Consider the following 13,427-nt stretch of genomic DNA (forward strand, 5'->3'; position numbering starts at 1 on the left):
CAAAAAGTCCCAAAACAATAAATGTTCATGTGGATGCGGAGAGATAGGAACACTCATACACTGCTGGTGGGACTGCAAACTAGTGCAACCTCTGTGGGAAGCAATATGGAGATACCTTAAAGAGATACAATTAGAATTACCATTTGATCCAGCAATCCCATTACTGGCCATCTACCCAAAAGAACAAAAGACATTCTATGAAAAAGACACCTGCACCCTAATGTTTATAGCAGCACAATTCATAATTGCAAAGATGTGGAAACAACCCAAGTGTCCATCAATGCATGAGTGGATTCATAAAATGTGGTATATGTATACCATGGAGTACTATTCAGCTTTAAGAAACAATGGTGATATATAGCATCTCTTGTATTCTCCTGGATAGAGCTGGAACCGATTCTACTACGTGAAGTATCCCAAGAATGAAAAAACAAGGACCACATGTACTCACCATCAAATTGGTATTAACTGATCAACACATAAGTGCACATATAAGAATAACATTTATTGGATGTCGGGCAGGGGGCGGGGAGGGGGGAGGAGGGGACAGGTATATGCATACACAAAGAGTGCGATGCACACCATCCAGCGGATGGACACACTTGAAGCTCGGACTTGGGGGGCAGGGGGGCTAAGGGCAACATACGTGACTTAAACATCTGTACCCCCATAATATGCTGAAATAAAAAAAATAAATTATCAAAACTATTATTGTAAAAATGCATTATAAAAGGTAAAGTAAAAAAATAAAGAATCTTTTGTTGCAAAGACATTTACTTTGAAAAAGTGTTTAAGGAATAGTAACCAGAGGTAGATATCCTTTTTACAAAAATCAATTCTTTGAAGAAGTACCTGTGTTTGCTCACATAAAAATGGATAATTACCAATTTTGTACATTTAGTCTATGCTATAATTATCTTAGGAACATTTTGAAATCATGTCACTTATTTTACAGGAGAAAAACCAAATACATTCAATGGATGACCTTCATGACTTATCTAGCTTGTTTGAAATATCCTCAGGGGATCATAAACTGCCTTCCTTTAATTATAAGAATTTTAGTTTGATGATTGAACAACATACAATGCATTGCAAAGGTAGGACCATTGTATAAGGCCTTTTTCTGTATCTGATAGTAGTGTATAGACATGTTGCTTAACACTGCACCATAGAACACTGGTGTGTTACAGTGGTGTTTATCTCATAAGTATGTGTTATGTTACAACAGAGTGAGAACATGGTATACTGTTCACTCTCAGCCAAAGAGCTATGATAGTTCCACTGTACTTTTCCCACTGTAAGTGGCACTCCGCATCTTCTTGTTGACTCTCCCTTTCTCCTGTGCCTTTACCCAAGGTCAGGTTATCATTATACCCCACCTGGAATGCTGCAGTAGCCTTAGAACTGTTTTCCCTGCTACCCCACCTCCTGAAACCATGGTCTCCTCTGTAACCATATCCTATACTTTTAAAAATTCTGATCTGATCTCATTACCCCCTTGCTCAAGCCCCAGCTACCACTTCTCATTGCTATAAGGTTAAAGATCTCAGTCCTCCAACTTTATCCTGCATCCTGTCATACTCTGCGTTCTCTCTGTGTCCCAGCCCGTCTTAGGTGTTTGTTCCTGCAATTAGTAGCTTTAGTGAGGTATGATTGAAATATGATAACCTGCACATAGATGAAATGTACAATTTGATAAATTTTGATCTATGAAAACACATGTGAATCCATCATCATAATTAAGATAATTAATATATCCATCACCCACAGCAGTCTCCGTGTGCCCCTTCATAGTTTCTTATTAAGAAATGGCTAAACTATTTTCCAAAGAGTCTCCAAAAAGACTCTAAAGAGAGTATAGTACAGTTTTACTTGCTCTGTATCATCATAAACACTTTGTGTTATCATTTTTTAAATTTTGTTACTATTCTGCCTGGTGCGTATTGTGCGTATCATTATGGTTTTAATGTGCAAAAGTTACCCTGATGACTAACAATGTTGAGCGTCTTCCCATGTGATTATTTGTCATCTGTACATCTTCTTTGCTGAACTGTCTTTTCAAATCTTTTGCCTTTTGAAAAATGATGTCATTTGCTTTCTCATTTATTGAGTTTTGAGAGGTCTTTCTATATTCCAGATACCATTTCATTATTAGCTGTGTTTTTCACACAGCTAATATTTCTAGTTTGTGGCTTGTCTTTTCCTTCTCTTAATAGTATCTTTTGAAGAGCAGAAGTTTTCAGTTTCAGTGAGGTCCATTTTATGTTTTCATTTGATTAGGAATTGTGCATAGTCATAGCTAAGAAATCTTTGCCTAGTGCAAGGTCACAGAGATTTTCTCCTATGCTTTCTTCTAGAAGTTTCATAGCTTTTTCTTACATTTAGACCTATCATCTGTCTTGAGTTCCTTTTGATTAATGGTTTGAGGTATGGATTCAAGCTCATTTTTTGAAAATGGATATTCTGTTGTTCTTTCACTGTAGGCTGAAATGGCTATCCTTTCTCCACTGCATTGCCATGTGCCTTTGTCAAAATATGTTGGTTGTGTACGTGTGGGTCTATTTCAGGACTCCATTGTGTTCCATTGATCTGTGAGTGCTTCTCACATCCCGATAAACCTATCATAAGAAGTCAAAAATCCATTTAATGTGCCAATAAACCCATCATAAAGTTGAAAATTGTAAGGCAAAACATCTTCAGTTGAAGATCATCTGTGTTTGGCTTTCATTATACAGTTTGAGCATCTATTTTCCAAAAATATGAAATTTGAAATGTTCCAGAATTTGAAACTTTTTGAATATCAACATGACTCCACAAGTGGAATATTCCACTCCCAGTCTTATGTCTAAAAACTTTGCTTTATGCACAAAATTATTAAAAGGTATTGTATAAAATTATAAGGCTGTGTATATAAGATGCATATCAAACATAAGTGTATTTTGTATTTAGACGTGGGTTCCATCCCCAACATCTCTCATGATGTATATGCATATATTTCAGAATCTGAAAAAAATCAAAAATGGAAAACATTTCCAGTCCCTCACACTTTTATAAGGGATATTCAAACTGCACCCGTATCACACTGCTTTGATAACTATAGATTTATAACAGTTCTTGAAATCAGCCCTCCAATTTTGTCTTTTTTTAAAAAGTTATTTTGGTTGTTCTAGATTCTTTGCATTGCCACATGAATTTTACAGTCAGCCTGTCAATTAAAAAAAAAAAATCCAGGTTGCCTTCTGGGAATTAGATCGGGATTGTGTTGAATCTGTAGGTCAATGTGGGGAGAATTCACATCTTCACAATAATGAATCTTTCCACTTCTGAACCACTTGTATCTCTCCATTTGTATAGGTCATATTTCATTTTCTCAGTAATGTCTTGTGGTATTTAGTGTATAGGTTCTTCCCTGTGATATCAGACTTATCAGTATTTCGTTTTTGATGAAGTTGTAAATGATATTTTTAAAATTTTGATTTGATTGTTTATTGCTAGTATGTAGAAATACACTAGATTTCTGTATGTTGATTTTTTAGCCTGCAACCTTGCTAAACTCACTTATTAGTTCTAGTAGCTTGTTTGGTAGATTCAGTGATATTTCCTACATAGATCAAAGGTTGTGAGGGCTTTTCTTTTTCTGACTATTCTGTTGGTAAAGATAATAAATTTTAGACCTGTGTCAAAGCGGTCTCTGTCGCAGCTAATCAGCTCTGCCACTGCAGTGTGAGACCAGCCATGGCTAATTCACATCAATGAACACAGCCGCATTCCAGTAAAACTTTATTTACACAAACAAGAAGCTGACCCACAGGTTGGAGTTTACCCACGCCTCTTACGGGATCATGGCTGTAAATAAAGACAGTTCTACTTCTTCCATCCTACCTGGATGCCTTTTATTTCTTTTTCTTGCCTCACTGCACTGGCTGGAATCTTCAGTACCATCCTGAATTAAAGTAGTGAAAGCAGACATTTCTGTGTGGATCATATGGAGAAAGCATTCAGGTTTTCCCTATGGCATATGTTAGCTGGAGGTTTATTAGAGATGCTGTTTTTCAAGCTGAAAAAGTTCCCTTGTATTTTTGGTTTGCTGAGAGGGTTTTTTCATCAGGAATGAGTGTTGAATTTCATCAAATGCATTCAACTACTGAGGTGATTATATGTTTCTTCTCTTTTAGTTTCTAATATGGTGAATAACAGTGCTTTCTGAATGTTAAACCAACCCTGTGGTCCTGGGATAAACCCCATTTGTTTATAATGTATTATCCTTTTAATGTGTCATTGAATTTGATGTGGTAAACTTGTGTTTAGAATATTTTTAGACTTCACTTTTAGAACAGTTTTAGGTCCATGGCAAAACGAAGAGGAAGGTACAGAGATTTTCCATGTACCCCTGCTCTCACACATGCACAGCCACCCCAATATCGATATACTTCACCAGAGTGGTACACTTGTTCTGATTGATGAACCTACACTGACGCATCATAATCACCCAGAGTCCATAGTTTGCATTAGGGTTCACTCTTGTACGTTCTATGAGTTTAGACAAAGCTATGAAAACGTCTATCCATCATTATAGCATCATACAAAGTATTTTTCCTGCCCTAAAAATCCTCTATGCTCCACATATTATCCTTTCCTCTCCTCCCCAACTCCTGGAAACCACTTACCTTTTTACTGTTATCCATAGATTTGCCTTTTCCAAAATGTCATATCATTGGAATCATACTGTATGTAGCCTTTTTGAGATTGGCTTCTTTCACTTGGTAACATGCATTGAAGGTTTCTTCATGTCTTTTCATGGCCTGATAGCTTATTTATTTTAACACTGAATAATGTTCCATTGTATGGTTGCACCAGAGTTTATTCATTCACCACATGGAGGATATCTTGGCTGCTTCCATGATGGTTGGATTTTTACATCCATGCTCATGAGGGAGTTTTGTTTTCTGTAATATCATTGTCTGGCTTTGATTCAGGTAATGCTGACATTATAGAATAGTCCTCCTCTTTATTTTGCAGGGAGAGTTTGTGTAGAATTATATTATTTTTTTCCTGGAATGTTTGGTGGAATTCACCAGCATAGGATCTTTTCTTTTCTTCTCTTTCTACTATCTTTGGATTAGTCAAGTAATTATTTCTAATCTAATTTAGGTTTGTATCTCTCTCTGTTTTTTTTTTTTTTTGGCTGACTAGCTATAACTCTTTGTTTTGCAATTTTAGTGGTTGTTTTCGGATTTCTAGTATGTGTTGATTTAGAGTTATCACAGTCCACTTTACTCAAGTAAAAGTATACCACGTCGTGTATGCAATAAGAAAATTACAACAGTATACTTTCATTTTTTTTCTCCCAGCCAGATTACGAATCTGCGGAATTAGTTTTCATTAATTTTAGAAATTTTTGGCCATTTTTTCAGCAATTTTTGTCTGTTATTTTCCTCCCTTTCTTGGGTTTATATATTAGCTGCTTGAAGTTTACTCATAGATCATAGATGATTCGTACTGAAGGAGATTTTCTTTCGTGCTGTCTAATCTGTGTATGTTTTGATCCAGTATAGTTTTCTTCTCTCACAGTGTCATTTGCATCTGCATAAGTGCCATTTGGTTTATCAAAAATGTCTTCTATGTTTCTACTTGTCTTTTTGAGCTTTATATTGGGATAGAGTTGAGTTACTTTAGGCAGCTTGATTCTTTCTGGTCTTGCTTTTATGATTTGAGCTAATCCCCCACTCCTGAGGTAAGACACTTTTCATGAGTCACTGTCTTGTGAAGTCTGAGTTTTTCCAGCCTGGCTCATGGGAATGGATGCTCTCCCTGCCCTGTGTGAGCCCCAGGCAGAGTTTCCTCTAATTTTTTCAGATGGTTTCTTCCCTTGGTCTTGAGTAGTTTCTTAGCACACAGGCACTGGTCATCACTCTGCTAAATACCTGAGGGGATCTCTGCAGGTCTCCAGGGTTTTGCTGTACTGCTGTCTCCTCTCCAGGGTCTGTCCTGTGCTCTCTGTCTGCGTTGGTATTCCAGACTCTCAGTTTCATCACTGTCGCTCAGGGAGTGTGGTAAACTCTACCTGAGTTTTTTCTCCCTGTGTCATGGCCTGGGAACTCTGTTAAGGCAGGGGGCTGGGGCATTCCTAGGGGTTTTTTCACTGGTTTCCCACCTTTCAGGGATTATTGTTTTCATTGCCTGAAGTCCACTGTCATGAAAATTATTGTTTTATCTGTATTAGTTTTGGTTGTTTCAGGTAAGAAGAAAAATCAGTACATGTTACTCCACCTTGGCTAGAGGCAGATTGCATTAGAGCTTCAGCACATGCCGTCAACTGGCTAGAATGCTTTTCTTCACCCTTTGCTTAACTGCTTTCTTCTCATCCTTCACTTCTCAGTGTAGCGGTCTCTTCCTCAAAGAAGTCTTCCCTGGGCTGAATGTGCACCAAATTCTCCTATATGATCATAGAACTCTGTTTTCTTACAACCTCTATCTGAATTTAAAATTCTCACTTTTTCTGTCTGTTCTTCACTACACTTTAAGCTAACCAAGAGCAGAGGTCTTGCCTGTTTCTTCTGCAGAACTTAGTATTAATATAATGTCTTCCACATTGTATGATACACACACACACACCTACCTCTCTTTAGTGTATGAATGAGTGAATGTTAAAATACATAGCCCTTTATATCAAAAAAGTACTCATCTATTTCATTTCTATATTTTTTCTTCCTGATCTAGATTCTGTTAGCTTACTGAAAATTCAGGATGCATTTCTTTCATGTCAAGCATTATTAGAACATAAAAGAGATCACTGTGAACGACTTACAAGAGAAATGGAAAAAATGGAAAATACAGTTCGTGTCCTACAACAGGAGCTATCTGAAACAAAAGAAGTCAAATCACAGTTAGAGCATCAAAAAGTAGACTGGGAACGAGAACTCTGCAGTTTGAGGTATGACATCCTAATTTTAATGTAGTGTTTGAATTATGTACACTAGACTAAAAACACACAGGAGAATTTCTGTAATTGCTGATTAATTGTAACTTAACTTCTGGGGTTTAATGGGGAGAAATCTTAATCCTGTGGAGTGTCAAATTCTTGAAAAAATATTAGTACAACAATTCCTTAACTGTGAATATGTCTACAAATAATTAAATGCATGTTATTTTAAATCATAATTTTCATGGCTATATAGAAGTCTACCATTTGGCATCTCAAATTGAATTTTGTGTTTTTAAGTTTTTGGTATTATAATTAACCTGCAAGGAACATTATATAAATCCTTTTCTACATTTCAAATGATTTCCTTTGAATAAATCCTTCAATATAGAATGATTTGATTAAAGTATAAGAATGTATCCAAAAAAGTCTTTGATCAATATTTCTACCTTGTTTTCAAGAAGGTTTATATTAATTTACAATTCAACCAATACAGTATGAACTGGCCATTTTTCTCAACTCGGAATAGACTCCCTAGCCTAGTCTTGGATTATAGTAATGTGCAGATACATGTTGTGTGAAAGACCTCTGAAGGTGCTCTCTTATACTGCAATTCATTTTTAGGGATACCTGCACTATATCATGAAGATGAAAATTTCTTTCTAGTGAATTTGTAAACTTGTTTATAAACAGTGACTTTTTAATTAGTTAACTCTAAATGATCTGTCCCAGTTGAGGAGGAGTTATGTCTGTGTGAACAAAAAGGTAATTGTCAACTTGTAACATTAGCAAGTAATTTGCACTATCATTTTCTGTGATATTTACCAGAATGACTAGTAACAGAAACTTACCGGTTAGCAGGATGTTCTTTCATGAATGCCTTTCAAATATATATGTCCTTTGGAAGACACTGAAGTGAGAAATTAAAAACCTGAAAACTAGAAAGGAAAAATGTTCAAGAACACAGAACTTGTATTAGGATAATAAACCAACATATGAAGAGCCACATCACAAAATAAACTTTTCATTTTCTAACAAAACAACTTTTAAGATAAGTATATTTAACTGCAGATTTACCTTAGAACAAGAAAAAGAAAAGAGGAGAGTTGTTGATACAAGATACCAAAAACTGGTGGAAAAATTAAGAAAGAAAAAAGAGCAATACAGGAGTGAAGCTGAAATGGAACAGCAGCTTGAACAGACTATGAGAACACAAGATGGGGAACTGAAAAGTGAAGAAAATAATTTGAATGAGGTAAATTAATCTTCCGTAAAAATTTTTCATTTCATCAATATTAATTATAATATTCCTTTGATTTAATATATGTGTTATTTAGGTCTAAAACAAGCCAAAAATATTATGTCACCTTAAGAATGGACTATGACATTTATAGTTAAAATTATTTAGTATAGATCTTGGCCTCCAAGTTGTATTTTCTTTTAGTACAGAGAGCTTTTGAAAAGAATGATATACCATAATATATACTTAGTGATCATTTATTGATAAGTATTTTGTTTCTAGTAAAAATAATTAATCATATTTCCCCCATTTCACATTTATTACTGTTTCAAACATAAACAGAAAACAAAAGTTACTGCAATAGCGAATAATCTCATAATTGTCTAAGAAGAGTTCTATGGATTTTATCGTGTTTATTGTTAGTGTTTTGAAATATAAGGGTTCTTTTGTATGTATTTATTTGTTTATACCACAGAGGTAACTGATTTGGTGGAGGGGCTCTAGTAGAGGTAGAGTCAGAAGATTTGGGGAAAATCCTGCAAATTACTTATATTTTTAACCTCTCCTCTTCAGAATTGTGATAACTAAATGAGTTTACTGATGTAGGTAGAAGTGATTACTACAATGCCAGATTTATCATTTATTAGTAAATGCAATTCTTATAACTGACTATGAATATGTTAGAAAAGCAGAATATGTGTAGAATATTCTCTTGAAAAAGGACCATAAGGAATTTAGGGAAATTTCATCTGTCCAAACATATGCAGAGCTAAGGCTCTTACTATGGGGTGGTATATAGCTTAGATATCAGAATGTAAAGCCAACTTTTTTTTTTGAGACAGAGTCTCACTGTGTTGCCCGGGCTAGAGTGCCGTGGCGTCATCCTAGCTCACAGCAACCTCAAACTCCAGGGCTCAAGCGATCCTCCTGCCTCAGCCTCCCGAGTAGCTGGGACTACAGGCATGCACCACCATGCCCGGCTAATTTTTTTTTCTATATATTTTTAGTTGTCCAATTAATTTCTTTCTAATTTTAGTAGAGATGGGGTCTCGCTCTTGCTCAGGCTGGTTTCGAACTCCTGAGCTCAAACAATCCACCTGCCTCGGCCTCCCAGAGAGCTAGGATTACAGGCGTGAGCCACCGCGCCCGGCCTAAAGCCAACTTTTTAACGTAGTCAAAGATATTAGTCTCTTATGTCTTTGAGTTTTTAGTAATTCAGAGAAAGCTTATTCCAATTCTGAGATTCTTAGAAATTCTCTACTTCTTTTGTTTGCTTTCATGGATTCATTGTCTTCAAATACATTTTTGAATTTTTATGCATTCATAGTCTGAGGTTTTGATCCAACTTTTTGTCATGTTAGATATCCATTTATTGCAACCTTTTCATTGTATGACAGTGTAAGTTATTCTTTAGTTTCACAGAAAATAATGATATGTCATTTTATTGAATGCTAGCTAAAAGTTTCCTTTGTTTTACTTAGATTTCTCATATTTGTGGACAAGAAAAAGATCTATTGTATGAAAATCGCATGTTGCAGAATGCAAATACCAGGCTAAGAATGGAAACAGATATGTTAAAAACACAAAACCAGGAAAAGGAAAATAAATATTTGAAGAACATTACAGTACTAAAAGAAAAGACTGATGACCTTCAAAAGACCGTACAAGTGAATGGGGAAAGAGTAACAAAAATGATATCCCAGTACAGGGAACAGCTCAGTCTTCTGACAGCTGAGAACACAATGCTAAATTCTCAGCTGCAGAATGAAAAACAAAACAAGGAAAGACTGGAAGCAGAGGTTAGATCCTACCTCCATAGCATGGCTGCTGCTAGAAACATTCGTGACCAAACTCGGGCATCAAAAAGAGACCTAGAGCTTGATTTCCAGAAGGCAAGAGAGAAGTGGTCTGGTTCACAAGAAAGTTTGAATTCTTATGCTAATATTCTCCTTCAGAAACTTTCTGAAGCAGAAATGAAATTCTGTAGCCTAGAAATTGAGTTCTATGACACAAAAGATGCTCTCAAACAAAAGACTTTGGATTTAGAAAATGTGCAAAGAGAACTAAGCGAAACACAGTGTCAAAAGAAGGAAATAGAACTGATGTATAAAAATGAACGATGTAAAGTCAATGATTACACTGTGGAGAAGGAATCGGTACAGGAGAGATTATCTCTACTAGAAAGCAAAAATCTGTTGCTTCAACAGCAACTCAATCATGCTCAGAACACAGCTAATAAGAAAGAAAAGACAATAACTGATCTCCAAACCCAATTTCTGGCTATTATAAAAGAACTTCAAGCTGAGAGTGAACAGAAAATTCTTCTTCTAGAAGAGAGAAATAAAGACTTATCCGATGAATGCAATCATTTAAAAGAAAGACAATATCAATATGACAAAAAGAAAGCAGAAGAACAAGTAAGTATCAAGAAAGATAAATATTTTTCCAACTTCCTGAAAGAAAATTTAAAGTAATATTTGGTTATGGCTAAATGTTGAATCTAGTTGAATTCTTACAAATTGTTAATCAAAAAAGACTAATATCAATAATGTGTCTTATGCTCCTGAAATTATAATGTCAATGTCTTTATGTTGGCACATTTTAAGATGCTGATGAAGCAGATAACCAGAAATTCTCATACCTGAAAAGAGTATTTTGAAATTAAGATTTAATTAAGTGGGTTACTTTTATGTTTATTTCCAGATTTCCCAGATGAACTGAAGTGTATTGATGTATCTTGTAATACTTCTCCTTCTGTAGCTTTGCTATATTTTAGTTGGTATAATATTTTATTTTTGTCAATTTGACTTCAACCTGAAGAGATGTCAGTCTCAAATGGTGTACTTTTATGACCTCTCAATTCTTTAAAGCCGTCTACTTTTAATTAAATCATACTTTGGAACAAATGTGGTGAATTTTAGCAAAATCGTATTTTATTTAATCTTCCCAGTAATATTTATATTTAATAATTTATTTTGAATATTTTAGAAATAATTTGCTCATAATTTTTTGTTTCGAGGCTCAAAGGCCTTGAAACTTGGATACAGTGGATATAACTTTTTCCGTGAGAAGAATAATTATAACTATCTGCCACTTACTAGTTTGGCATTGGGTCCCCATTTTCAGAATGGCAAGGGGTGGCAGGATTCACATGCAGCAGGAATGCAGTGAGTAGGGGAGAGAGTTGTAGGAGCTGAAGTCAGGGAGGGAGGTGGGAGCCAGGTTACCTGGGGCTTTGAAGACCATTAGAATTTTAGCTTTATTCTGAGATAGGAATCTAGTAAAGAACCTTAATAAAACTCCGGAGGAAAAGTATTTCACGGCATAGAATTTACCCCCACTAGTCACACCCACATGTTTATTTCTTTATGAGACTTCAGTAGGCTGATAAGCATTTCGTATTCATCTGGGGACAACTCAGTGAACCGAGTCTCTTGTCTAAGTAACAGAACACCAATTTAACAAGAAGATAACACCTTCTGTGTCCTTAACCGACTTAACTGATGAACAGGAATGTGTACCCATGAGGAAAAGAAGGTGAATTGTTGTGTGTGGTGATATTTTTCCAAAGCATATACTTTAAAGTTAAATATTATTAATATAATTTAATAGAAAGGTGAATTATCAGTAACAAAAATATCTTATTAGGTTTCTGTGAGAGAACTTGAGAAACAACTGGCTGATATACTAGAAAAGTTCTCCAGGGCAAGCAGAGGCCTCAGTGGAGATTATAGCACGTCACACGTTCCTTTAGAAGACAAGGCACAGGTTTCAAAGAAGAAATTTGATGGAATCACAAAAAAAGTACGTACGAAATTTAACATGTCAGCAGTTCATCTATAGCTGGTTCAATAATGTAAAGTGTTTTAGGATACTAGTTTCAGTGAACAGCTTTCTTTTCTACTTTCTTTATAATTAATTTTATTAAAATTTTATTATCTTTCCAGTGCACTTATTTCTTAAACTCTGACTTTCGCCCTGCCTCTTTTAGTCATCACATATATATCTTTCCTTATAATAGATAGCTTCAGGAAAGTGGAGAACTATACATCATTCCTCATGGAATTTGAGAGACTGTTGTTCTGTTAAATAGTATTTTTTTTTTTACTGATTTCTCTATTGCCATAGTGAGGCAAGCCAGCTTAAATCAGAAAATGTTTTCGGCACTCTAGCCCAGGCAACAGAGTGAGACTCTGTCTCAAAAAAAAAAAAAAAAAAAAAAGGAAAGAAAAGAAAAGAATGTTTAATGGAATGCTCCAATTATCTTCACTTTTGTGAATGGAAACAGAATCTCTGTATACTTATTCCATGGATTTCAGGTTAACTTGTACAGAAAAGCCATTATACAGTTCTCCAAAATGCAAGTTTTTTGGTTAATGCTTTTTGTGTCTATAAATTTGCCTGATCTGGATATTTTATATAACTAGAGTCATGTGATATGTAGTCTTTTATAGACGGGCTTTCTTCACTTATCATTGTGTTTTTATGGTTCACCTGTATTGTAGCTCAAATCAGTACTTTATTTCTTTTTATTGCCAAATAAGATTCTATTGTTTGGCTATACCAGTTATCAGTTCCTCAGTCGATGGAGCTGTAGGTCATTTCCACATTTTGGCTATTATGAATAATGCTGCTATGAACATTCGTTTACAAGTTGTTGTGCAGACACATGTTTTTATTTCTGTGCCGCTGGATTTTATTCTCAGAGTTAATTGGGCAATTCCACCATCTCTCTGCCTTACTCATGCCGTCCTCCCTCCCTTGTCAGTTTCTGATCATCTAGCCTCATTCATTCAGACCTGGTGCCTAATTTCCCCTTCTTCAGGAAGCTTCTCTGACTGTCCTGACTCTCATTTACCTTATGCTTCAGCAGTTTTTGTCTAGTCTATACAGAACAATTTAACCCTTAATTTTACATTGCTTTTATAATTTTTTCATGAGAGTTCAATCTTGTCTAATTGTAATTTTGCCTAAGGAGGAACTAATGTCTGATATGCGTGTCATTTATTCTTGTATAAATTTAAAATGTTTTAGTTTAACAGTGGTTAGGATAAAATTAAATACTTTGTACAAGAATAATAATTTCTTCTTTGAGGCATTGACATATTAAAGCTTTTATTCTAAATGTATTTTAAGCAACTAAATATAAAATTGAAACTACTTTATCTTACAAAGGAGAATTGTTCAAAGAAATGCTCATGTTTTTCTGACTATGAAAAAAACAGTCTAAATTTGCCTTCCTCCATTATGTAGCCAGAGCTGGAT

At 35.1% G+C, this 13,427-nt stretch overlaps 1 protein-coding gene across 1 annotated transcript in view; it reads left to right on the forward strand.

The window, feature by feature from the left end:
* Positions 1-12,945, forward strand: part of LOC105818888 (ankyrin repeat domain-containing protein 26-like) — a 105,813-nt gene extending 92,868 nt beyond the window's left edge. Inside the window, exons 8-12 of the mRNA XM_012655023.1 lie at positions 6,747-6,934; positions 7,994-8,177; positions 9,644-10,579; positions 11,811-11,867; positions 12,931-12,945. Coding sequence (XP_012510477.1) covers positions 6,747-6,934; positions 7,994-8,177; positions 9,644-10,579; positions 11,811-11,867; positions 12,931-12,945 — 1,380 coding nt within the window. The remainder of the gene's footprint in view (positions 1-6,746; positions 6,935-7,993; positions 8,178-9,643; positions 10,580-11,810; positions 11,868-12,930) is intronic.
* The last annotated feature ends 482 nt before the right edge of the window (positions 12,946-13,427 follow it).

This window comes from Propithecus coquereli, unplaced genomic scaffold (assembly GCF_000956105.1).
Source record: "Propithecus coquereli isolate 6110/MARCELLA unplaced genomic scaffold, Pcoq_1.0 Scaffold459, whole genome shotgun sequence".
Lineage (NCBI taxonomy): Eukaryota > Metazoa > Chordata > Mammalia > Primates > Indriidae > Propithecus > Propithecus coquereli.